Consider the following 26,264-nt stretch of genomic DNA (forward strand, 5'->3'; position numbering starts at 1 on the left):
ATGAGGGTAGCAGGTCTTGTCCCACAGGAACCCAGGAGGATTAGTGATATAATGGGCGGAAACCCTGCGTTGGCAGTGGTGCAGGTTGGGTTGGGAGGCGGGTAAAGGCAGAAAGGGGCGGGGCATGGCACTGGGGCGGGGCTGCATGGGAGAAGGGGCACTCACCTGGCTCACTCAGGTGAGGACAGTCCCGACCCGGTCATCCGGCCAGGAAGGGGGGAGTGCAGTGCTTGGAGGAACTGGGAGAGAAGGCCGCGCAGGTCCCTGCGTTCCCAGCTGAAGTGGGACTAGGTGATGGGGCCTTGAGATCGAACCTGGGGACGGGTCTCAGGCGCAGCGCAAAGGCCGAGAGGCGGGGCCAGGGTCGGAGGCGTCTCTGGGCTCTGAAGGCTAGGTTGATAGAATGAGGGGACGGGGCCATAAGTTGGGGGGCAGGGCCAAGGCTAAGGGGCGGGTCTGTAAACAAAGACCGGGACCAATGGGATTCCTGCGGTTTGGGTATGCGGTTGCACGTTTGCGCTAGCAGCTGCAGAGCCAGGCGCAGGTCGCACCAGCCTTTCCCCACCCCTCCCTGGGGCTGGGGCAATGTGTGCCTGCCTCTGGATGTGGCAGGAGCCAGGCTCCCTGGTCCAGGGTAGAATCCCACTAGCACAAGAAGGGGCCAGAGCAGGCCTTGGATGGGCAGCTGAGCATGGATCAGCTGTTAGTTTTCCAGGCTGGGCAGCCACAGCTTGCATCCACCCGCTCCTTCCTCTCTGCGGCCGTTGCCAGAGCCTCTCATCACCTCCACCCCCAGCCCAGAACTGGTACAAGGACAGGAATCCTGGGTTCTCTTCTGGACTGCAAATCATGCCATCCTCCATCCCTCTTTCACATGGTCTCTCCAATGCCATCAGTACTGGTTCCTGCCATCCCAAGAGAGGCAAGCAGAGGTTGAGGAGGAGGAAGGGCCTGAGGGATGGAGGGACTAGAAGAGATCTCAGTGACTCCTCTTGCTGTGTTTTGCCTTCTTGGGCCTCATCACTGCCAACCCAAGGCTCACTGGAGGCAGGTCATAGAAGAGCCTGGAGTCCAGCAGGAAAGCTTGGATGAGTTGGGAGGCTGAACCTCCTGGATAAGATCCTTATCCAGGTGTAGGTGGCACACTGCTCCTGCAGCCAGGATCTGGCCTGGAGGGCAGGGATTAGGATACTTCAGCGTTCTTCTCCCCTTTCCTCTTTTCTCTTTTGTTTCCAGATGTTTGTACCGGCGTTCAGGGAGGGGGAAGAGTTTCACAGCCTCCTGATGGGCTGCGTTCATCTTAGTCTCTTCTTTGCTTCCAGGCAAGACTGACTAGGAAGCTGGGGGAAGCAAGATGCATAAAGTTTTTCAGTGTAACTAAAAGAAAGCCTTGAAGGGAGCAGAGAAAAATGGCGAGAAAGGTGGGAGCACCGTGTGTGTGTGTGTGTGTGTGTGTGTGTGTGTGTGTGTGTGTGTGTGTACACATATATGAATTCTGCTGTCAAGTCAACTGAGTTCAAGTGTAGGCTCTGTTATTTCTTAGTTGTGTCTCATGACCTTCCTCAGACTAAGGAGAATACTACTACTCACCTTGCAGCTTATCGAGCATTTGACATGTATAATGACATTACAGTGTTATATAGAATAGTTTTCCTACTCTAAAAATCCCCTGTGTCTCTCCTATTCATCCTTCCTCCCTCCCTCTGAACGTTGAGCAATCACTGATGTTTTTATTTATCTGTTTTTATTTTTTTTAAATGTAAGAACTTAAAAAAATTTTTTTTAACTTATATATTGGCTATATTAGGTCTTTGTTGCTGCTCACGGGCTTTCTCTAGTTGCAGCAAGTGGGGGCTACTCTTCGTTGAGGCTTCTCATTGCAGCAGCTTCTCTTGTTGCTGAGCACCGGCTCTAGAGCACAGGCTCAGTAGTTGTGGCGCATGGGCTTAGTTGCTCTGCGGCATGTGCGATCTTCCCGGACCAGGGATGGAACCCGTGTCCCCTGCATTGGCAGGTGGATTCTTAACCATTGCACCACCAGGGAAGTCCCTTCACTGATGTTTTTACTGTCTTCATAGATTTCATATTTTTGATGCTACTGTAAACGGTATTTTTTTTTTGTAAATGGTATTTTTAAAATTTCAATTTCCAGTTGTTTATTGCTAGTATATAGAAATACTATTTCTTTCTTCCTTTCTTCCTTTCTGCATTGGATCTTAGTTGTGACATGTGGGCTCTCCCTTGTGATGAGGGGGCTTTCTCTCTAGTCGTGGAGCACGGCTTAGTTGCCCTGTGGCATGTGGGATCTTAGTTCCTCGATCAGGGATCAAACCCGAGTCCCCTGCGTTGGAAGGTAGATTCTTAACCACTGGGCCACGAGGGAAGTCCCAGAAATACAATTCTTTTAAAATATTGATCTGATAACCCGCAACCTTGCTAAACTCATTTTCATTGTAGTAGCATTTGTGTAGATTCCATTGGATTTTCTACATAGATGATCGCTGCATAGGTGAGTTTTTGGACTGAGAGTTTGCGGATGTGGAGTGGCCTCGGTGGGAACAAGGGGAGAAGTTGTGCGTAGCTACTTTTAATGAAATGGTAGGGTGGGTCTGGCTAGAAGTGGGGAGCCGAGGGGAAGTATTCTCTGGAAGCACAGGCCCCGTAGAGGTACCTCCCATCTTCCCCTGGCTGTCATTTTTCCATTTCTCCTCTTGGTGTGGACGTATAGGAGTTGCAGGGGTTCTGTCCACACTCTGCCCCTTCTCAGTTCTCAGGAGGACTGGAGTGGGACCATCTGCTGCTCCTGCTGCTTCTGCCCCGATCTCTCTTTCCACCTACAGGGGAAGGAGAAGCGTGGGAGTAGAGATGGGGGATCCTTTTTAGGTGTTTGTGCTCAGCTGTCCCACTTTATGTCCAAATCTCCCACTGTTTCCGAGAGCTGAGAGTCCTGGAAAGGATTCTAGGGGACTTGGCCTATCTATGAGAACAGGACCAGGAGCCTAAGGAAGCAGGAGGCCTGGATTCTGGCCTTGGCTCCACCAGACTCCAGCTGAATGACCCCAGGTAAGTCCCTGTTCTCCCCTGGGTCTGGCCTTTTTTGTTTTTTGTTTTTTTGGTTAAATGGGGCTGGATCAAGGATTTGTGAGGTCCTGATAGCTCTGAGGGTAGGGATGGTTGGGGAGGGTGTAGCCTACCTTCTCTCCAGGTCCTGTAGTGTGTTGGGCAGCGGTAGCCCCAGGGTCTCTGGCAGGAGGACAATGATGGGGCAGGCAGCCACAAGGACCCCTCCATAGATGAAGAAAGGCAGGGAAGGGTAGAGCTCGGAGGTCATGCCCACCAGTGGGCTTAGAATGCTGCCTATGTTGGCCACGGTGGTTGTCATGCTCAGACCTCTCTGCCTGTGGGGAGGGAGAGCACCTTAGTGATGCCTGTGAGGCTTGCGGGTACCCTAATTCTGCCCACCAATGGTGTTTCCTCTTTTCATATTCCCTACAGGGCCAAATGCTTGCACTTACCTTGGCTAAAAGGAAAGTTGGAAGCAAATAGTTTCGGAACCAGGAAGCCTGGGTTCTGGTTCCAATTTGAACCTGCTCTATAACTGAACAAGTCCCCACCCAACCACTCCCCCAAGCTCCAGATGCTGTATCTAGCTTCCTACTTAACATCTTCATTTTGGATGTCTGTAAGGCCCCTCAAATTTTACACGGCCAAGAACTCTTCTTTCTACTTCCAAGTATGCACTTCACTCAGATTTCCCCATCCTGGCACAGGGCGCTTCTAACCACCCAGTTGTTCAAGCTCAAGTATCTCATAATTATTCCTGATGCCTCCTGTTCTCTTATTTCCCCACATCCAAAATATGAATTTGGGTGGCTCTTCTTCCAAAACACATTCAGAATCAGTTCCTCGTCTCCATCTCCACAACCACTGCCCACCAGTTCATGCCAAGCCATTGTCACCTCTTTTTATCTTTTTAAAGATTTTTTTTTTTGGTGTGGACCACTTTTAAAGTCTTTTATTGAATTTGTTACAATATTGCTTCTGGCTTGTGTTTGGTTTTTTTTTTTTTGGCCACGAGACGTGTGGGATCTTAGCTCCCTGACCGGGGATCGAACCCGCACCCCCTGCCTTGGAAGGCAATGTCTTAAACACGGGACTGCCAGGGAAGTCCCCATTTTCACCTCTTGACAGTTCTATGGCAGTAGCCTCCTGACTGGTTTTCTCATTTCCACTCTTAGCCCTTCTATCCCCAGCCTATTCTTCACGAGGAAGCCAACGTGATCTTTAAAAACTGTAACTCAGATCTTTCCCCTCTCTGCTTAAAACCATCCTGTGATGTCTCATCGTGCTCGAATAAAATCTGACCTCCTTCTAAGTCCCTACACGATTGGTCCCTGCCTACCCAGTTCTTATCTTGTGCCCTGTCCCTTAGTTTCCTCATTTATTCCTTACTGTTTGCCTTTGATCTTTACTGAGAAGATCTACCCTGATCATCTTATTTAAAGCTACCCAGTCACTCTCTGGTTTTCTATATATATATATATATATTTTGAACCTCAGAGGCAGAGGGTTGAGTTAATCATAACCCTGAGTTCATGACCCGCACCCTCTATTATCGTTTGTCCTTGAAAGGCCCCTTTATTCCTCCGCTTAATTGTTTACACTTTTTTATTATCGTTAGCCACTCCTAATCCTCTCCTTGCCAAAGTCACCTATTCTATTGTGTTTGAGGTGGATTTTTTATTTGTGTGTGTTCTTGTAAAATGTGTATTGTTTTATGTGCAAATATTTTAATGGTATAGGTGAAGGCTGATTCTATTTCTCATTTCATTCAGCACTCTGTTTTAAAGATATTTTCATGCCTGTGTGTGTTTACCTGCTGCTGCATAGTCCTCCACAGTGTGCATCTCTCCATGGTTTACCTAAACATCTAGACAGCTGCCATCAGCCATGACCTCAAACATCACTGCAGTGAATGTGCTTGTACGTGGATTCTTTAAGGCCTTTGTGAAACGCTTTCTAACATAAGGCCCAAGAAGGGAATTGCTGGGGGGTGTGTGTGTGTATGTATGTGAGTGCTGCCAGTTCTTCTCCAGAACGGCAGCATCAACCTTCACGCTCACCGGTGGTGCATGTAGGTAATGTGGGGACTCAGGGGTCCTGTATTCACCTGTGGCCACCAACACTTGGCATTATCCAGCTTTGTAATGTTGCCACTTTAATGTGTGCAGAGTGATGATCTCATTCTTTATGTGGTTAACCTTCTGGGTTTCATTGTCTTTAAAAGGCCCATTTATTTATTTTTTTGTCCATGTTTCTACTAGGATTCCTTCTCTTTCTTGTTGACTTGTAGGAGTTTCACGTATATTCTTAATATTTGAACTTCGTCAGTGTTAAATGTTGCAAAAACCTCCTCCCCATCTGTCCTCTCTTTTTTTAATTTTTTGGCTGTGCCACACCGCATGTGTAGTTCTCCAACCAGGGACTGAACCAGCGCCCCCTGCGTTGGAAGCTCAGAGTCTTAACACCTGGCCCGCCAGGGAAGTCCCTGGCTTCTGTCTTTTAATTTTGTTTTTTTCCCTTCCGCACTGTGAGGCTTGCAGGATCTTAATTCCCTGACCAGTGATTGAACCCTGGACCTGGCAGTGAAAGCACCAAATCCTAACCACTGGACCACCAGGGAACTGCCCTTTGTCTTTTAAATCTGTCCATTGTGTCCTTCAATAAGCAGAAGTCCTTTTGATATAATCAAATTGATATAGTTGCTGTATTTCTCTCTTCCTCTTCCTCCCCATCCCCTTTCCCTCCCTGTCATTTCCCCCATCTCTGCTCCCCTCCATCTCCATCTCCATCTCCCTTTCCATCTCCATCTGCATCTCTATCTCCACCTCTATCTGTCTGTCTCCAAGGCCTGTCTCCAATTCTGTTTGTGTCTTCTTGCACCAAGAAAGCCATAGACATTCCATGGCTTTTTTGTATGTCTTAATGGATGGTAGAGTGGGACTCTCCTCTTTGCTTTTCTGTTTCAGAATTGACTAGCAATTGTGGTCTTTTTTCTTCTATATAAATTTTAGAATAAGTTTTTGGAGTTCCTAAAAATGATCTAATTGAAATTCTGATTAAATTCTGTTGAATTTCTATAAATTTCTAAAAGTTAACTTGGGGAGGGTGGACATCTTTATTATATCATGTTATTCTAAACAAGGGTGTAGAATGTCTCTCCATTTACTAAGATAATCTTTATGATCTTAAAAAAGTTTCAAGACTTTTGTCCATGGAAATCTTGGGAGTCCTTTGTTAATTTCCTGATAATATCTAGCTTTTGGTGTTATTCTGAATGGTGTCTTCATTTTAAAAGATTTTCTAGGTTATTTTCTGGATTATTTCTCCCTATTATTGCTTCTAGATTATTGTTATTGACATTTTGGTAATTTGATTTTGTATCTAGTATCCTGCTGAACTCTTTTATTAGATTTAATTGTTTATTGATTTTATTGGTTTATCTAGGTAGAAGATCATAGTCTCTCTAAATAATGACGTTTTAAATGCTTCTCTTTTAAATTTCTTATTTCTTTTTCTTTCCCAGCAGAGCAGTGTTCCTAGGACCCTCAGTATTGTGTTAAACAGCTGACTCTGAGGTCAAAGAGAATGCATATGACTTTCTTCATTATGTATAGTGTTTGCTCAGGTGCTTTGCTTACCTCTCTGGGCTCCCAATTTCCCTTAGATGGTTGGCCTAGTTTTCCCTTACTCTTATTCCAGCTCTTTGGTGGATATTTAAAAATACTTAGTAGCTTGGTTATACTTGGTCCACAGCACTTTTATATACATTTTAGAATTTGCTTGCCAGTTTCTTGAAAATACCCATCGGGATCTTGATCAGAATTGCATTGAATTTATAAATCAAGGGTATTTAAAAATACTTTATACTTTTTTGGGGTTATTGTCAATGTTATTTTGTTATTTTAATGGAAATAGAAGTCCTTTTTTATTTCTAATAGATTTCCGGAAGTTCTTTATAAATGCTGCATACAAATCTTTCTAAATACTTTCTTTTTTCTCCTTTCACTTTATTTATAGTGAAACAAATGGCCAGAGTTAAAAAAAAAAATCTAATGTAGAAAAATTTATGTGTTATTTTTCTGGTTAGCATTTTTTATGTCTTCAGAAACCCTCCCCTCTTCATCAGAAATTAATTTTTCTTTATGGTGGAAATATGGATTGCATTTTATTTATTTCCCATATGGGTGAATGGTCCTGGTACTATTTGTTAAATAGACGATGTTTTATTCAATCATTTGCAGTGCTTCCTCTGCAAGTTTTTCTTGTGTGTGGGTCGGTTTTGGGGCTTGCTATTCTTTTCCATTGAACAATTTGTTCTTTCCTGCTCCAGCATCCACTCTCTCAATTACTACAATTTTATAACAAGGGTTTATAATATGTCTTGACTTCTGGTAGGGCAAGTCCTTCCACTCTGTCCTTTTTAAAAAAGTACCTTGGTTATACTTGGTCCACAGCACTTTTATATACATTTTAGAATTTACTTGCCAGTTTCTTGAAAATATCCATCAGGATTTTGATCAGAATTGCATTGAATTTATAAATCAATATTGGAATCACTAACACTTTAATATCATCTTATGTCAATTGTGAGTTGACATGAGATTTCCTATCCATGCACATAATACATTTGTTTACATTTTCTTTAATACCTTTTAATAGAATTAAAAAATTTACTTGATATAGGAATTAAAAAAACTCTAATTTTTAGAAGAGTAGAGAATGCAGTTGATCTTTTATTTATTGACCTTGTATCCAGTCACCTTGCCAAACTTTACTGTTTCTAATAATTTTTGATTTTTATATAGATTTTTAAAATTAATTTTTATTGGAGTGTAGTCGATTTACAATGCTGTATTAGTTTCAGGTGTACAGCAAAGTGAATCAATTATACATATACTTTTATCCACTCTTTTTTAGATTCTTTTCCCATATGGGTCATTATAGAGTACTGAGTAGAGTTCCCTGTGCTATACAGTAGGTCCTTATTAGTTATCTATTTTACACATATTTTACACATAAAGAGGTTATATCCTCTTTAAATAGTGATAGTTTTGATTTTTCCTTTCCAGTCATAGTTCTGTTATTTGTTATTCTTATCCTAGGCACTGACCACACTCTCCAGGATAATGTTGAATAGAGGAGGAAACAGCAGGCACATTGGTCTTATTCCCAAGTTTAAATAGAATGCTTCTAATGTTTCACCATTAAGAATAATATTTGCTGTGGATTTTTGGTAGATGTTCCATATCAAGTTAAATTTCCTTCTATTTTTGTTTTACTAAGACTATTTTCAATGGATGTTAATTTTTATTAAAGATTTTTTTTGCTTTTATTGGATGATAATCTATTAATGTGGTGATATTAGTATATTTTCTAATGTAAAAACCACCCTTGATTTCCTAAGATCAACCTTCATAATGTATTATCTTTTTTTATACATCACTGGATTCATTTTTTCTAATATTTTGTCTAGGATTTTTGTATCTACTTATGAGTACTATTGGCCTGTAATTTAATTTTACAACTATCCTCCTTTGGTTTTGGTATCACCCGGCCTCACAGAATATATTTGACATAATTTCCCTTTTTCTCTTTTTTTGGGGAAGCATTTGTATAACATTGGAAGATTTGTTCCTTTAAAATGTGGTGAAACTCACCAGTATTAACATCCGGGCCTGGTGTTTTCTTTGAGGCAAGATTTTTTTTTTTCCCAAATGTTTGCCCTTTTTTTACCAGTACACCTATTTTGGGGGATGATGATACTTTTCTTTTTCTTATTTTATTGTTTTTATTTATTGGCTGCATTGGGTCTTTGTTGCTGCGTACAGGTTTTCTGTAGTTGTGGTAAGTGGGGGCTACTCTTCATTGCAGTGCTCGGGCTTCTCATTGCAGTGGCTTCTCTTGTTGTGCATCTTGGGCTCTAGGCATGTGGGCTCAGTAGTTGTGGTGCACGGGCTTAGTTGCTCTGAGGCATGTGGGATCTTCCCAGACCAGAGATCGAACCTATGTCCCCTGCATTGGCAGGTGGATTCTTAATCACTGTACCACCAGGGAAGCCCGAGGCAAGATTTTAAAATTTACTATTCAGAATTTTTATTTATTCTAGAATTAGTTTTCCTATATTTTCTTTTTTTAGGAATTTGTCAATTTCATCTAAATTTAAAATTTATCAGTATAAACTTTTTATAGTTTTTTTGCATCTTTAATTAATTAAAAATTTGCATCTTAATTACTGTAGATTTATAATTCAGTTTTTTTATTCCTAATATTTATTCATGTCCAGTCTTTTTTTTTTTTTGATTATTATTACTAGGCATTTGTCCATTTCATTGATATTTTCAAAGATTGACTTTTTGTTTTGTTGACCCTCTTTTTATACATTTGTTTTCTATTTAAACTGTTTCTGGTACTATTGTTGTTATTTGTGTTTTATAGGTAAGATGACTGAGCATTTGGGCTAGTTACCTTTTATACCAGAGCCATATCCTTTTTTTGTTGTTGTTGCCAGGCACTGCAGCTTGTGGGATCTTAGCTCCCCAACCAGGGATTAAACCCAGGCCCTGGCAGTGAAAGCACCAAGTCTTAACCATTGGACCACCAAGGAATTCTGAGCCACATTCTTAACCGTTGTAATGTTTTTGTTCTTAAAGTCTATTTTGACTTCTATATCTATCTAACTTTCTTTTAGTTAATATTTGCCCAGTATAACCTTTTCTCTTTCTCCACATTTAAGATTTTCATGGTCTAACATTTTGTTTGGATCTCTTGTAAACCGCATGAACTAGACTTAAATAAAATCAGCTTGGACTATCTCTGCTTCTTAACTGGTAGGTTTAATCTATTTACGTTTATTTTAGTGACTGATATATTTTGAGTTATTGATACTATTTTACTTTTTGTCTTTGTCCTAATTTCTGTATGTCTTTGTTCTCCTTTCTTGCCTTAAAAAATGATTGACCGTTGTGCCCTTTCTGACTGGAAAGCTTCTGGCTCTAGAACCTCATTGTTCCATTCCGGGACTCCTCCCTGACACCCCCACTCACCGCATTACCGTGGCGTACAGCTCCCCTGCGTACATTGAGAGGCAGTTCAAGGAGCCACACAAACAGCCTTTTCCTAACGCGGCCATTGCCACATGGAGGAATATCTGATCTGGAAGGAAAAGAGGCAGTGATAAGATGCTGCGAAAGGTTTGGAGGAGCCTTGGGTTTTTCATACCCTTCCAGGTTGCTGTCTTGGGCCAGATTGGGAACTGGGCTTGGGAAAGGACCAGGACAGGAGCAGGAATGGGGCACATACTCACCCGGGGGTATCATTGCACAAGTCAGAATGAGGATCCCTGACAGCAGCAAGGAGCCCATTTGGGTATGCCTGCGGCCAAGGGATTTGGTGGCCAAAAAGCCCAGGAAATAAAATGGTAGGTCCGGAATTGTGAAGAGCACCTGGGTCAGGTAGATGTTGATCTCAAAACTTTGCAGACTCATGATCAAGCCGTATAAGCTGAAAAGGTGTACAAACCTGGGGCAGAAGCAGAGGGGATATGCTTTGGGTAATAGCCATGCTACGTCTATATAGCAATTGCAGTAGGCAAACTGCTATCACATCTGTTCTTTCCTTTAGGCCTTAATATCACACCTGTGAATGGGGTTTTTGTAATTTGAATGTGGATAAGAAAGTCTTCCTTTAATTCTAAAAAACAGAATGTTATCTATCATACATTTAAAAATCACCTAGGAGAAAATAATGTTTTTACCTGGCAATAGGTCCTCCTCCCCTCTTTCCGATTCCCTGCCCTAAGGGACCTGCTTTTGATAGGTGCATACTTTGATTTGTTGATTGCGCTGGGAGAGGCTGTTTTGGAGAGACCCCTCCTCATAGGGATACTTAAGTAAAAATTGATGAATTATAAGAAAGAAGGATTCACTTAATGTCAGGAGTTTTGCTTTGCTGAGTGATGTATGCAGAGTTACAGCCAGAGATGAATTCTTAGGAGGAGATTCTAGTGGTTATGTGGAGGAAATGTTAGGAGAGAGAAAGAGGAGGAGAATAAGTGACTGTTAGCCAAGAATGGATTTGAGGGAGAACAGAAATGCCTATTAAGTGTTTTGGCTGTGTAGTATGTGATATAAGCCTCTCTTCCATCTCCTATGGAGTCTCCATGAAATCAACAATGTTTAGTGACACTTTGGGGGCAGCCTTGCTCCTTAGATATGTGCCTAAGTGCAGTGTCCTGCCTCAAAGTTGGTAAAGGGCACAGTGAGAAGCTGTCCATAGAAGACAATCTTATATGAGCCACACTGTAATTAAGAATTAAACAGAAAAGTATTGGCACCAGAATAGATAGACAAGTCAATGGAACTGATTAGTCCATAAAGAGTATAAGATAAGGGTGCCAGTCAGGAAAGGTTAGCTTACTCATTAAATTAACTAACCTAAGAAAAAATATAGAATCCTACTCCCTACCGTATGTTCAACCAAATTTCAGATGGATTATGATAAAATATAAAAGCCCAAACAAATACAAACATGTTTGAAGAAAATCTAGGTGAATAGTTTTATACTCAGGAAGAGGGTAACCTAAATGAATTAAAAAAAATAGATAGATGTGATTATATAAAGCAATAAAATCTCATTTTTAAAAAGTGATAAATTTCAAGGACAGATTTTAAAATGCAAATGCAAAAATACTGATTTTATGTGGTAACAGGCTAGTGTCTTTAATGTGAAAGAGGGTTCTTAACAAGTCAACAAAAAGAAAAGATGGGCAAGGGATGTGAACAGGAAGTTTACAAGAAAGAGAAATTATAAACAGATCAAAATTATAAGAAGAGGACTTCCTAGGTGGTGCAGTGGTTAAGAATCCGCCTGCCAATGCAGAGGACATGGGTTCGAACCCTGCTCTGGGAAGATTCCACGTGGCGTGGAGCAACAAAGCCCGTGTGCCACAACTATTGAGCCTGTGCTCTAGAGCCCATGAGCCACAACTATTGACCATGTGCCACAACTATTGAAGCCCATGCGCCTAGAGCCTGTGCTCCGCAACAAGAAAAGCCATGGCAATGAGGAGCACTCGTACCACAAGGAAGAGTAGCCCCTGCTAACATCAACTAGAGAAAGTCCGTGTGCAGCAATGAAGACCCAATGCAGCCAATAAAATAAATAAATAAATAAATAAATAAATAAATAAATAAATAAATAAATAAAATTATAAGAAGAAAGTGTTCAACTTCCTCCAGAATAAAATAAATATGAATTAAAACAACATGATACTTTTTCTGTTTCTCAGAGCAATAGTATTTGGTGTTGATGAGGGTATCTTACACACTTTTAATTCTAAAAAACAGAATGTTATTTATCATACTGTAGAGTAGGTAGCAATATCTGTGAAAAGCCTTACATAGTTCATACCTTTGGCCCAGTAAATACACTTTTTTTTTTTTTTTGGCTGTGCCACATGCGGAATCTTAGTTCCCCAACCAGGTATCAAACCCGTGCCCCCTGCAGTGGAAGTGTGGAGTCTTACCCGCTGGACGGCCAGGGAAGTCCCTCAGTAAGTACACTTTTAAGATTTATCCCAAAGGATATAAGACAGATGCATGGGGCTTCCTGCATAGGGATACTTGTTTATGATTGGGAAGATCTGGAAAGAACCTATGTGTCTGCTACTGGTACTAGTAAAATAAATTACAAAATTGTGGAATACTATGTAGTCTTTAAAAATGGAGTTCTGATTGGGGGTGGGGACAAATTTATTATAATAATATACGGAGAAACTGCCAGGAAAGGTAATTCATACAGTAAAAGTTCGTAAGAGAATCTGTGTGAGGTCTTACATGTGTGGCAATATTTTGTGTGTGATATTTATTAGAAAGGGAAGACAGTGTTTATTTAGTACAATTGGATAAACGTAATCATCTCTGTCAGCAACAGCCACAAAAACCTGGGGCACAAGTTGCTTGGAGACGTGTAAATGATAACAAGAAAGAGACAATGCTTTTTAACGAGTGTGTGTGTGTGTGTGTCTGTGTCTGGAGGAGAAGAGAGAAATGAGAAGGAGGTGGAATTTGGGAGGTGTTTGTGTGGAGGACAGGAATAAAATAATATGGTAGAGGGCTTGAGTGGTGGATAAAAGGAATATACCCAACTTACGTGCCCCGGAATTTCTAGCATCTGCCTGCTATTTCTGCTGTTGGCATGGGAGCAACTAACACAAATAAACCACATGTCTGTGAATTTCCCCACCTCTCCTATCTCTCAGTACCATTGCATGGAGACGACCTGGACTGGAAACAGGTGGGATCACTGTCCCGATGCCTTCCATGAATTGGCTTGAGTTGCTGGTCACTGACAGCCTGCTGCCTTCAAAGCTCTCCCAGCCTCTCGTCACAGCCAGAGAGAATGGAACCCACTTGGAGGGAGTGCATCAGCGAGAATACAGGGTCAATCATGTAGGTCTACATTTATCAATATTTATCAATATGGAAAGAAGTTTGGGAAATATTAAGAAAAAAAGATTCTAGAACTGTAGGAAGAGTATGATAGAATGTTTGTAACTACATGCAATGTAAATTACTGTGTGTTTGTGTGTTTCTTGCATGTGACAACAGTAAAAGTTTGAACAGACGTACACTAATATGTTCATGGTGGTTATTTCTGAAATATAGAATTAGGAAATCATTAAAATTTTTTTTTGTTTGCTTACCCTTACTGCCTAATATCACTTTATAAACAGGGGTTACCTTTCAGTTTTCCTTCAGAGCTATTATGGAAATATGCATATCAAGTGAGATCATGGCTATACTTTTGTCAACTGCAAATGACCCCATTGCCAGGGACACATTGCACAGTATTTAGGAAGACATGGTGGCAGACAGACTCTAGGGTGGCCCCCTGCTAGCAGACCCATTCTAGAGACTCTCCTTGCTGGTGTGGGAAAGTGGGGAGCCATGGTGGGAAAGCCCATGTGGAGAACTGAGGACAATCTCTAGAAGCTGAGGGCAACCTCTAGCCAATAGCCAGCAAGAAGTCAGGGCCCTCAGTGCTACAACTGCAAGGAACTGATTTCAGGCAACAACCTGGGTAAGCTCAGAAGTGGATTCTTCTCAAGTCAGTCCTCTAGAGGAGAATCCAGCCCATCTGACACCTTGGCTTCAAACTTGTGAGGCCCTAAGCAGGAACTCTACTAAGCTCTGCGGGGACTTCTGACCCACAGAAACTGTGAGAGAATAAATGTGTGCTATTTTAAGTGGCTAAATATGTATCATTTGTTACACAGCAGTAGAATAAGAATACAGACTTCTTCAGAGGAATGTGAGAGCCCGTGCTACAGACCTCTTATGTCCAGAAGCTCAGGGCTTCTGGGGTGGCTTCTTCTTTTCTGTCAAGGTCAGTGGGGCCACGTGGCTGGGCTCAAAGCTCAGGAGCGGAGGGACAGCTGGGCTTTCTCTAGATGGGTGGGGAACCCCCTGTGCCTCCAGAGAATCTGTGTCCTTTTCCGCTGACTGTGGGGCTTCCCTTAGCCTCCCACTTACCCAGCCTGTCCTGTTTTCTCAGTCTGCTTGTCTGCCCATCAGTCTGTCCATCTGCTACCTGAGTGGGGATGGACGTACCACAGTGGCATGATACAGAGGAAGAGCTGACGGACGGCAGGGGAGCGCAGCAGCTGCAGCATTGAGGGCTGGGCTTGGCTGATGGTCCGGCTGCTCTGCAGACTCATCTGGAGCAGCTGCATGGGTGGATGGGGCTCAGGGCTTGGATTCCCCTGGGGACCCCTCCCTCCACTCCCTGCCTGGGAAGCACCAGATGTTCTAGGTTCTAGGATTAGGGTGGGGGCAGGCAGAGCCCTAGTGGTGTATCATAGAGGGTCCTGGAAGTCTCACCTCCACACTCAGCTTGGCACCCTCTTTCTGCTGCCCATTGATCTGGGCCACTCTCTGCAGAGCTTTCAGGGCGAGGTCCAGGTTCCCCAAGGAGGAATGCCAGAGGGCAGACTCAGTGAAGAACCTATGGGTGGGGGGTGGGGGTGGGTATGACTTCAGCCTGAGCTGACAGAGTTGTGGCTTTCTGAGAAAGGCACAGACCAGAGCAGAAGACATCTGGGAGGGGTGAAAAGAATTCTGGGCTGGGAGTTAGGAGCCCTGGGTTCTACTTCAAGGACTCCCACTGTCTTCTTGGAAGACCTGGGATAAATCTTGCGCCTTTCTAGCCATGGTCTTCCCCATCTATCAATCTGGGCATTGGTTCTTTTTGCTTTGATCTGCTTCGATACTAGGGGGGAAGGTAGGGGGCATTCTAGGAGATGCTATGCCCATTGTGAATTATTTTGAACCCTCTATCCTACCCTGTGGTCCTACGCACCTGAAGTAGATAAGGATGACAAAGAAGGGCAGAGAGACCAGCAGCTGCAGGTGGCGCCAGTGGGGCACAGCATAAGCCATGCCAGCCAGGAAGAACTGACCTATGGTGGTGACAAATCCAATTAAGAAGCCCAGACCTGGCCGGGCGTGGATGGGCAGCCACTCCAGACCTGGGGAGAAGAGCAGAGCTTAGGTTGAAGTCAGGGCTGTGTGAATATGTGTGTATTTTGGGGGTTGGTGTCACTGCCAGATGGAAGAGGAGCCTCCCATTGGAGTAGAAGGGCTCTTCTCTTGAGCTCAGTTCTACTCTGCACCCCAAGGCCCCTCGCAGGGTAAGGCAAGTGTGGGTTGATCTCTGGTTAGTTTCCGTGTGTGGGGGGGAGAAAGGGATGGGCTAGAAGTCTCTGAGTTCCCATGCATGCTCCTATTCAGTGTCCCAGACCCCAAAGTTCATATCTCCTCACTTCAACCAAACCCCTTTTGACCTGCCTACAAACACTCCCTCTGCTCTTCCTTCAACTCTTTTTATTTTAATTAATTAACTTATTTATTTTTACAAATTTATTTATTTACTTATGGATTTATTTATTTATTTTATTGGCTATGTTGGGTCTTTGTTGCTGCACACGGGCTTTCTCTAGTTGCAGAGAGCGGGGGATACTCTTCATTGTGGTGTGTGGGCTCCTCATTGTGGTGACTTCTCTTGTTGTGGAGCATGGACTCTAGGCACGTGGGCTTCAGTAGTTGTGACCCATGGGCTCAACAGTTGTGGCTCATGGGCTCTAGAGCATAGGCTCAATAGTTGTGGCACACGGGCTTAGTTGCTCCTTGGCATGTGGGATCTTCCCCGGCCAGGGCTCAAACCTGTGTCCCGCGCATTGGCAGGCAGATTCTTAACCACTGTGCCACCTAGGAAGTCCTCAACTCTTTTTAATTCAACAAACATTTAGATTTGACAACTCTGTGCCATGCCCTTTGCTTGACCTGGGAAATAGAGGTGAATTAGTCTTATCCTCAGGCCATTCTGTGCCACTTTCTTTTCTTCCAGTGGGTCACACTCTGGCCTCTTGGCCTTGTATATTCTATTCTTTTTTAAAAAAAATTAACTAATTTATTTATTTGGCCACTCCGCGTGGCTTGTGGGATCTTAGTTTCCCAACCAGGGATCAAACCCAGGCCACCTGCAATGGAAGCGCAGAGTCCTAACCACTGGGCCGCCAGGGAAATCCCTATTCTTTTTGTCTAGAATTTTGCCCTGGAAGCTTACTCCTTTCTTTCTTTTCTTTCTTGATTTTATTTGTATTTTTATTTTTTAAAGCTCTTTATTGGAATATAATTGCTTTACATTGTTGTGCCAGTTTTTGCTGTACAACAAAGTGAATCATCTATATTTATACGTATATCCCCATATCCCCTCTCTCCTGCGACTCCCTCCCACCCTCCTTATCCCATCCCTCTAAGTCATTGCTCATCATCAAGTTGATCTCCCTGTTTTATGCAGCAATTTCCTACTAGCTATTTGTTTTACATTTGGTAGTGTATATATGTCAATACTATTATCTTGCTTTGTCCCAGCTTCCCCTTCGCCCCCCACCCCACCTTCTTTCTTCCTGTCTTACTTTTCATTCAATTCTGAGCTTAGATATCACCTCTTCTGGGGAGATATCCTGGCTCCATAAGTCCTGATTGAACATCCCACTTCTGAACTCCCACATCACCCAGGATGACCCTGCTCCTAGTCTCTGGTAAACCAGTTTGTAACTGCTTGGCAGTCTCCTCCAATCGACGATTAACTCTTTGAGGTCATGGTAGTGTCTTCTTGTTCACTTGTGTAACCCTGGTGCAGGATGTGACACAAATTCAATTCCTTTTGAAACTGTATTGAATAGACAAATGTTGAGGGGCTTCCCTGGTGGTGCAGTGGTTAAGAATCTGCCTGCCAATTCAGGGGACACAGGTTTGATCTCTGGGCCAGGAAGATCCCACATGCCACAGAGCAACTAAGCTCGTGCGCCACAACTACTGAGCCTGAGCTCTATAGCTCACGAGCTACAACTACTAAGCCCATGTGCCACAACTCCTGAAGCCCGCATGCCTAGAGCCTGTGGTGGGCAACAAGAGAAGCCACTGCAATGAGAAACCCGTGCACTGAAATGAAGAGTGGCCCCCACTTGCCACAACTAGAGAAAGCCCGTGTGCAGCAATGTAGGCTCAATGCAACCAAAAATAAAATAAATCTTAAAACAACAACAACAACAAAAAACAAGTGTTGAATTAAAGACTCCCTGTGTGACTGGCTTCTCTAAGCAACCCTACTCCATTCTCTGAGTCTTTACTTGGTTCATCCTTACAATGATCTCTAAATATCTAGGATGAATTCCAGACCCAAATGATCAGAGCCACCAAAGAGGCTATGATCTTAATTTTTTTTCTGCCTGGGGGGTGGGTCCACTGCCTACTCCAGGAGAGGTCCAGATAGGTCAGGATAGGCTGGGACAGGTAGGCCCCACTTTGTACTCAGGGAAGGAGCTGAGGTTTGAATTTGTTAGGTCCCTTGGTTCACTGGACCCCTGTGATTGAGGTGTCCCCATGAACCTGGCCCTCTTGGGTTCCTTCTCACTCAAAATAATGGAAGTGCTGCTGGCGCCCGACACAGCCATGCCTGAGAGGAAACGGCAAGCGCAGTAGGTTGGGAAGTTGGGTGCGAAGGCAACGCAGGTCCCGGAGGCTGCTAACTGCAGGTAGCTCCAGATCAGCACCTTCAGGCGGCCCAGCCTGTGAAAGGAGGGGAAACCTGGGTTTGGAGAGCACATTGCTTGATTACCTGAATCATATCCCTGCTGTCTCATCCTAGGTGTCCTGGCAACCTAACAGATGCTTGTGAGGCCGCCCACCTGTGACCGTGAAGTAGATGCTGAGCTAGGAGGTGGGGAATAATTGGGTGAGGGCTGGCATCTAGGGGATCTGATGTTGGGAGGATCCTTGGGTTGCTGCTGTCCAGGGTCCTGACACATCCCAGCATCCCACCGTGGAGGGAGCTACACACTCTCATCAGAATCACAGGGGTGCGTTGAAAACAATCCGGATACCTGAGCCCCACTTAAGGCCTACTGGGTATCTGGAAGGTAAGCTAGAAACCTGATTTTTAACAAGCTCCCAAGGTTTGGGAACTACTGCTCTGGGGTGTGGTGGATTCTTTAACTGTTGGTTGATGGTGACTCCTGTTAGACAGGAGACAGCCTTTTGTGATTTTTTTTTTAAATTGAGGTATAATTGACATACAACAGTGTAATAGTTTCAGGTGTACAATAATGATTCTATATTTGTATACACTGTGAAATGATCACCATGAGAAGTCTACTTAGAATCCATTACCATATATAGTTACAACAATTTTTTGTGTGAGATGAGAACACTTGAGATCTACTCTCTTAGTGACTTTCAAATATGAAATACAGTATTATTAAGTATAGTCACCACTCTGTACATTACATCCCTATGACTTATTTATTTTATAACTGGAACTTTGTACCTTTTGACCCCCTTCACTCAATTTGCCCACCCCCTACGCCCTGCCTCTAGCAACTACCAATCTGTTCTCTATATCTATGAACTTGGTTTATGTGAATTTTTATTTTGGGGAAAACTACTCAAGGTTTATGCTTTTTCAAAATGGATCTGGCTGTGGCTTATATTTTATGAATAATAAAGCTGATTTTGTGTCTTTGAACTGCTACGACATTTATAATATTTTCAAATTTTATTCTTTAGAAAATTGCCTCCTATTATTCATCCCATGATATTTTTATGGTTCTTTGGCCTGAAATATAGTCAATGTTAAGGTAACTAATGCTGAGTTGCAGGTATTAATTTAACCCTCACCATAGCCCCCATTTTATAGATGGAAAAACCAAGTCTAAGAGAGGTTGTACAATCTCCTCATGGGCACACAGTTATGGCAGATCTGAGATTTGTTCTAGCTGTTACTGATTCCTAGGTCTGTGTTTGTTTCTGTGACACTCACATGTCACACACAAGGCAGAAGTGGTGGGAAGTGACTTCTTCAGGATGTCAGAAAATCTGGATTCTTGTCCTCCTTTTGCCCCTTATTAGCTGTGTGGCTGTACTTTTTCAAAAAGTAAACATTCAATATTTACTTTATACAATTACAAAAGTAATGAGTTATCATAAAGTTTCAAACAACAGAGTAATGAAAAGGGAAAAATTCTCTTCTTTCCAATTCCACTCCTCAAAATTAACAACATAATTTTCTTGGGTTCCTTCTAGGCAGTTTGGGCAAGTTATCTAACATCCCTGAACCTCAGTGTCCTTGTTGGTAAAATGCAATTAATAGTACCATTCATGCTGGCTTCACAAGGGTATTGTGAGGAGGAAATGAAATGAGGTGAGACATGAAAAGTGCTGATGGACGGCTGTGCGTTTCCTACAGACTTCCCAAACGCGGTCAGGCTTGGGTGGATCAGTCCTTTGTCCCTCCCTGGATCCTCAGGCATGCCAATCTTCCCTCTACGTCCAGCCTATGTCTTTGCTCCTTGATCCAGCCTTGTTCACCACTGACCTGTCTGCCATGGTCCCAAACATCAAGTTTCCGACCACTATCCCTGCCATGATGATGGACTGACTCAACTGTGGCAAGGTCTTGTGTGCACACACGAGGTCCCACTGTGAAGAAGGAAGAACTGGGGTCAAGGAGAGCTGGGCTGGCCCCACAAAGCCCACTCCCTCTCTCCTGGTGCGCTGAGAGTCTTGGATTAGGACCAGCATGTAAGGAGGGCCTGCCTCCCAGAGTCACACAATCTTTCTCACCATCTTCTCCTGGTGAGGATGATTCAAGTTATTTCAAAACATGTAATAGGTATCTTTTGGGATGACTGCTCAGACTGTTCCCCCTTTTCTGACCACTAACCCCTCACCCTCTTTCAGGGCTCTTTAACCTATCCCTCCCTGGATGCAGCTGAAGAAAACTGACACTGGAGTTGGACAGACCTAATCAGGTTCTTTTTCTTACAAATGTGGAAAAATGACTCAGAGAAGCAAGCTTTGTAAGGACACCCAAAGTTGGGGGGTGGGGGAGGGCCAAATTTGGAACAATGAGGAAGTGGAGTTGAGAAATCATGAGAGAGAGAGTGGGAGAGGGAGATGGAGAAAAAGAAGAAAGAGAGGGAGGAGGAGGGGGGGGCAGTGGGGAGAAGAGTGCAGTGAGCTGGTCAGAGAGAGGTCAGGGTGAGAGCTTAGTGCCAGAGAGGTAAAGACAGAGAGTCCAGCTCTCCCGGTTCTCCTGAACCACCTGATTTCAGTCTCTCGTAAGGCTGGGCTCAAGTTCTTGACCTTGAATCCTTCCATAAGCAAATTTGACACGGTTGTAGCTACTGGCAGTCCTGAATAAACAGCATTTGGATACCTCAACTAATAGTTTAAGCTTTGCTGCTCTTTTTAATGAATATAAGAAAAAAAATTCTCATTTTAAAAGTACTTCCTTTCTAAGTGGAGTAAAACAGCTCTACTTTGTGCAGAAAAATCATATTACTGATGGATGTGCCTTAAAGAATGTGACTTAAATTAAGTCAAAATGACAAATAGGTGTGGCATCTCCTTTGCAATTAAGAACTAACTTTTGTATACCTTTGAGTGGATTTTAAAATTCATTTCTTTTGTTAACAGGAAAAAAAAAGGAAAGAGGGCTGGGATGACCAGGACAATTAGGAAATGCTCCCTAAGGTGAGTTAATATATATCCAAATGAATTTATCCTTCAAGTGTAATTACTTGATAATCTTGATTTGATTGGAGAGAAATCTTTATTTGTGAATTTAATTATTACTGTGGGACTTTTAATACCCTCTGCACACACCACATGATGTAAAATTTGGGCGGTTGGCACTGAACAGTTTCTCCAAAAGGCAATGGACTTTATTGCTGTTTTATTCAAATGACTGCTATCCTGTAATTCTATGTGTTATCTGATATTTTTATTTTAAAAAGATTTTGGGGCTGTGTCAGACTGGGAATTCATTTTAGCAGTACTTTAACAAAAACTCGTGAGTGAAATATGACCGCGGAGATGCACGTGGGACACACTGTAGTGAGGAGTTAGGGATGTGATAGACTGGAACTGAGGAATGGGAGGATGAGAAGCAAGAGGATGTAGGAACGAGGTAAGAAGTCAAAGGAGTGCTGGAGAAGGGAAGGATTGGGAGTTTGGGATTAGCAGATGCAAACCATTGTATAGAGGATGGATAAACAAGGTCCTACTGCGTAACACAGGGAACTATATTCAGTATCCTGTGATAAGCCATAATGGAAACGAATATGCATAACTGAATCACTTTGCTATACAGCAGAAATTAACACAATATTATAAATCAACTATACTTCAATAAAATTTTAAAAATAGGTTTATCGATTTTAGAGAAAATGGAAAAATAAGGTAAGGATTTGTTAAAAAAAAAAAAAAGAACCAAGGAATGCAAAGAGAACAAAATCTGTATGCAGTCTGGTGATGAAATCTGGGTGTAGTCCAGAATAAAAATTGATAAATGAATATAGAATATGTACGCAGAAAGAATTTCTCTGCCTCTGTTCTGCCCTAAGATGTTTGTCATCTATAAAAGTGACAGTTGGATGGGGCTTACTTCACCTTGGGGTTAGCAGTGGTTTTTACTGTATATGTTCTCTTCATGTGCACCTGAGACTCCTGAGCACCACATATCTGTGTGCTCCTGGACCTCATGTATATAGAATTGCTTTATCAGCAACAGGAACCAAAGTCTAGGAATGGGCAGGGGTGGATTTGAGGGAGACTCAGAGAACTGCTGCCTAAGAAAGCTCTGCACGGCTAACTTAATAAATGCTGTGATAAACGACAGATGCTGTGAGACTGGCCTCAAGGGAAAGAAAAAGAGAAAACGAATGGAAATGGGACCAGGAAATAGAGCAGTGAAAGAGTAACTGGTGTTCATCTGCAGAACGGAAGTGAACAGGAGACCAGGCCAGCCATTCATAGTAACTCACGCCCTCCCTGCCGTAGGGATGTGATAGTCATTGGACCCAGGGGTGGGCACATGGCCGAGGCCAGCAAATAAGTCTTTCCTAGAATTTTTCAAAGTTGAAGCATAGAAACAGTTATTAGGAGTGAGCCCAGAATGGTCAGTGGCCACATTATGAAGGATCCGTGGCAGTTACATGTCCAGCATGCAAAGAAAAATAAAGATGAGAGCCAGCAGGGGTCCTGCTCACATGGCCCTGATTCCCATTGCCCCTGGAGTCAGCTCCGCCTCTGCTCGTCTTGTGCTTTGGTTATGGGAGACTTTTTTAAAAAAATTAATTAATTAATTTATTGGCTGTGTTGGGTCTTCATTGCTGCGCGTGGGCTTTCTCTAGTTGCGGCTAGTGGGGGCTACTCTTTGTTACCGTGCACGGGCTTCTAACTGTGGTGGCTTCTCTTGTTGTGGAGCATGGGCTCTAGGCATGTGGGCTTCAGTAGTTGCAGCACATGGACTCAGTAGCTGTAGCACACAGGCTCAGTTGCTCTGCGGCATGTGGGATCTTCCTGGAGCAGTGATTAAATCCATGTCCCCTGCATTGGCAGGCGGATTCTTAACCACTGTGCCACCTAGGAAGTCCCTATGGGAGCCTTTATACACTCTTTTCATGTGCAGATTAGCTTGAGATGAATTGCAGCCACTTGCAAACAAGAGTCCTGACTAATATAACAGATAGAAGCTCTAGTTATTACTCAGGATATTTTAATTCAGAAGAAAGTAAGGAAAAGAGCTCAGGCAGGTTTTTTATTAGAACCCAGAGTTAGCATCTTTTTATTATGTTTATTTATTTATTTTGCTTTGTGTTCAGAGTGCTGAAGTATCCCTTTGGCATACTGGGCCATTTGGGAGTTCCTTCCCACGGGCAAGCTGGGACTCGCCTTTTTCAGGTGACCTGTGCTGCTGTGCCTACCAGATACAGCCATGTGGCCTGGGTGGAGTATCTTCACCGCGACTAAGCTTCTTGCTTAAGCAACCCCTGATAATATGTGGGCCATTTCATTTGCTTCACATTGGGTTACGCACCTAAGCTGCCTATTATCCTAGTGAAATGTTCTCTCATGCAGCCTTCGGCATTATTGGCTCAGGGAAGAGGTAACCTGATTGTGTTTATGAAACAGGCCTTTTAGTGCCCTATGCCCATATGTGGTGGTGGATAATGGTCCCATCCACAGTACTTGCTGGAAGAGGACTGGATTATTCTTGGCATCTCCCCGCAACTCAGGAAAACTGTGTGCATCTGGCTTTGTCAGTCATTGAAACCAAAACTGATGAGATTACTACCAAGTTTCCATTTAGAAGGAAAGGTAAGGTGCTCACTTACCCAGATTCTTTGCTCCAGATGGCAAGAAATTTGAGCTTTGGATCAAACTGCCTGCTGTTTTGAACAGAAGAACAACAGGTAGGTTGATAGTTTCTGGACCGTTGTCAAACTTGGAAGGCAGAGTGCAGAGTTTTAAGAAGGGAAACAGAAAAACAGAATTGGAAGGATTGATAACATACAAGTTAGGGTGGGTGGAGGAGGATGTCTCAGAATGCAGGTTGAGGCTGGAGAATAATGAAGACGTTTCCCCCAACCCCCAACTATGCAGGGAGGGGACGGCATGTGATGCCTGCATGCTCAGAGGGAGGGGACTAGCCATCCTTAGTCACCTTCTGCCTCTGCATCTTGGGTCTGTCTAGTGGGAAGTAGGGCTTAACTTTTGTCACTTTCAGACACACACTGCATCAGGCAAGTCTGGGGGCTATGCGGGACCATGGCCCCTTCTCAAGGCATCTTTTTTGCACGGCCCTGACGCACGGGCAGTGGGCTACATAATCCCACTATATTGCCCTTTGGCATGATGATTAGGTGAAGTATGGACACCTGAGCTGGCTGCCGGGTTGGGGAGGGGGCTGCTCATCAGTGTGTTAGGCTGAGCCAATGAGAGCCTTTTCTAAAAATCTGAGCTAAGATTCACTGAAATATTATGGTCGGTGGTAAGCCCTAAATCTGAGGGGTAATGGATCAGAGCTGGGACCACTGGTCGTCTTGCAAATGAGCACACAGACAAAATGGGTTGAGGAGAGAGTAACTGAATAAGTGTATAGAGATGCCTCTGGTGCTCCAGTCCCTGCTTCCAGTTTCCATGAGGCCTGGACACACTTTGTTTCCTACCCTTGGATTCCCTGAAACCTCTTTTCTCATGAGCTGACTTGAGAGAGCGTCTCTTCCTTGCAACCAAAAGACCATTGACTAGAACAGATGTTAAGATCAGGATGCATGTGACAGCTACAAAGTGCAGAATTCAGCCTGGTGAACCACTTAACAGGTCAGGGAGTCTCTACAATAGACTGTGACTGTGTGTGTGTTTCGGGGGAGGGGTGTTAAATCACTAGAGATGAAAGGACCCCCCCCCATAACCCTGTTCTCTTTCCCATCTTAGTTCCTTGGCTGCTCTCCATCTCCTGGCCCCAGCTGCTGAAAGCTATTTCTAGAAGAAGTCAGGAAATTGTTTTTGTCTCTAGGACTCTGAGCGCAGAATCCCCCACTCAGGAATATCCACTTTGCCTTCCACTATCTGCATGCCTCATTTCTCCCTTCCTCTGTACCACCTCCCCACCTTCCTACCCTGCGGAATAGTCCAACCTTTCAGGGAAACCCAGCAGAATATCAAACTTCAGTAGCAGCCTCTCTCTCTCTCTGGTGGAGGTGGAGGGGCAGGGAGCAGCTTTCTGCAAGGAGTTCCATAACCTCCTCTACCAGGAAGACCTCAACCCCAACATCTGTTCTCTTACCTGAGTTTCAGGCAGAGTTCTTCATAGCTCCAGGGTCTTCAGATAAACTCAGGTCAGGTTCACACAGAGTGTGTGTGTGTGTATGGTAAGATGGGGACATAGGGGTTGGAAGGAGGAGGTAGGGGGTCCAGGTCTCCTCACCTCTGTCACGATGGTGGAAGGGAAGGTGCTGTTGTCATAGATCCAGCCATGGGTGCAGGGCTCTGTGGCCCCCGTGTGGTTGGTCTCAGTGCCATTGGGAAAGCGCGGTCCCCGCTGGGGGGAGGTGAAGCGGAGGCAGGACTCGGGCTGCCCCTGCCCATCCCGGGGCAGCCAGGCCTCCAGCTCGCCGTCCTTGCTGAGGTTGGTGTCGGCGGGTGGGCGGCAGTGGTGGGTGGGGATGGCGGCCGTGAAATTCTGCAGGATGTTGTGCAAAAATATTAGGAGCAGGGGCAGAACCAACAGAATGGTCTGGATCTGCTGGTAGCGGCCAATGCCCCCCACTTGCACCAGGAGGTCATTGAAGGCCATGGGGCAGGACCTCACAGGGGTACTGGAGCTGAGGCCTCTTACTCCCACAACCTCTTTCCTGTCTTTTGGTGCAGGGGGAGGAAACACTGCCCTTTGTCTCCTCAGTTCATCACTTCCTGGGTCTGCTGTGGGCCTAAGTCACCTGAACTAAAAACTAGTGTTTATAACTTCTTTGGAGGAACTGAGTTAAACTGTGACTTATAAGTAAGACGTTCAAGTATTAAGACTCATCGGGTCAGTGATTTGTTCAAGGAGATCCAAAGGGCAGTTAAAGTTGGATTGCGTGGAAGAAACCACCTTCTTGCGAAGGAGGGATATGCCTGATGCCCTAAAGTTTGGTGGTTTGAATCTCCCCACCCCAGGCCAGAGCAAGCGACCTCCTCCTTGGGGGAGGTGGAAAAGAGCAGAGAGAGGCCCAAGATGGTGTGAACATGAAGCCCCTGCTGAAGTCCCTTTTCTCAAGGCCACTTGGACCAGATGGAGTTGGGGAAAGTCTC

General features: G+C 44.0%; 1 protein-coding gene and 1 long non-coding RNA gene across 6 annotated transcripts in view; one reads left to right on the forward strand and one right to left on the reverse strand.

The window, feature by feature from the left end:
* Positions 1 to 2,758: 2,758 nt before the first annotated feature.
* Positions 2,759 to 25,869, reverse strand: LOC130848155 (solute carrier family 22 member 6-like). Its single transcript, XM_057726160.1, has 10 exons — positions 25,399 to 25,869; positions 19,999 to 20,102; positions 18,040 to 18,194; positions 15,421 to 15,589; positions 14,943 to 15,066; positions 14,673 to 14,788; positions 10,367 to 10,581; positions 10,107 to 10,215; positions 3,195 to 3,398; positions 2,759 to 2,834 (listed from the first exon to the last, which is right to left on the reverse strand). Exons 1-10 carry the CDS (start codon positions 25,765 to 25,767, stop codon positions 2,771 to 2,773), a joined length of 1,629 nt encoding a protein of 542 aa, XP_057582143.1. The 5' UTR covers positions 25,768 to 25,869; the 3' UTR covers positions 2,759 to 2,770.
* The window catches only part of LOC130848157 (uncharacterized), an 81,251-nt gene continuing 57,793 nt past the window's right edge, over positions 2,807 to 26,264 (forward strand). For 3 of the 5 annotated variants that reach the window (XR_009052550.1, XR_009052549.1, XR_009052553.1), the window contains exons 1-8: positions 2,807 to 9,890; positions 10,047 to 12,613; positions 13,322 to 13,511; positions 14,339 to 14,448; positions 18,274 to 18,345; positions 19,870 to 20,258; positions 20,364 to 20,434; positions 21,102 to 21,158. This is a non-coding gene — a long non-coding RNA (uncharacterized LOC130848157). The remainder of the gene's footprint in view (positions 9,891 to 10,046; positions 12,614 to 13,321; positions 13,512 to 14,338; positions 14,449 to 18,273; positions 18,346 to 19,869; positions 20,259 to 20,363; positions 20,435 to 21,101; positions 21,159 to 26,264) is intronic. The other 2 variants (XR_009052551.1, XR_009052552.1) reach the window with 2 other exon arrangements.

This window comes from Hippopotamus amphibius, chromosome 3 (genome assembly GCF_030028045.1).
Source record: "Hippopotamus amphibius kiboko isolate mHipAmp2 chromosome 3, mHipAmp2.hap2, whole genome shotgun sequence".
Classification (NCBI taxonomy): domain Eukaryota; kingdom Metazoa; phylum Chordata; class Mammalia; order Artiodactyla; family Hippopotamidae; genus Hippopotamus; species Hippopotamus amphibius.

Bases quoted from the DNA above. Each gene is read 5' to 3' on its own strand.
- LOC130848155 (XM_057726160.1), bottom strand. From the start codon at position 25,767: ATGGCCTTCAATGACCTCCTGGTGCAAGTGGGGGGCATTGGCCGCTAC. The intron at 18,195-19,998 runs GTCAGTGGTGAA...CTCCTTTCACAG, and splicing joins TTTGGGACCATGGCAGACAG to GCTGGGCCGCCTGAAGGTGC. The intron at 15,067-15,420 runs GTGCGTAGGACC...CCCCACCCATAG, and splicing joins GTCATCCTTATCTACTTCAG to GTTCTTCACTGAGTCTGCCC.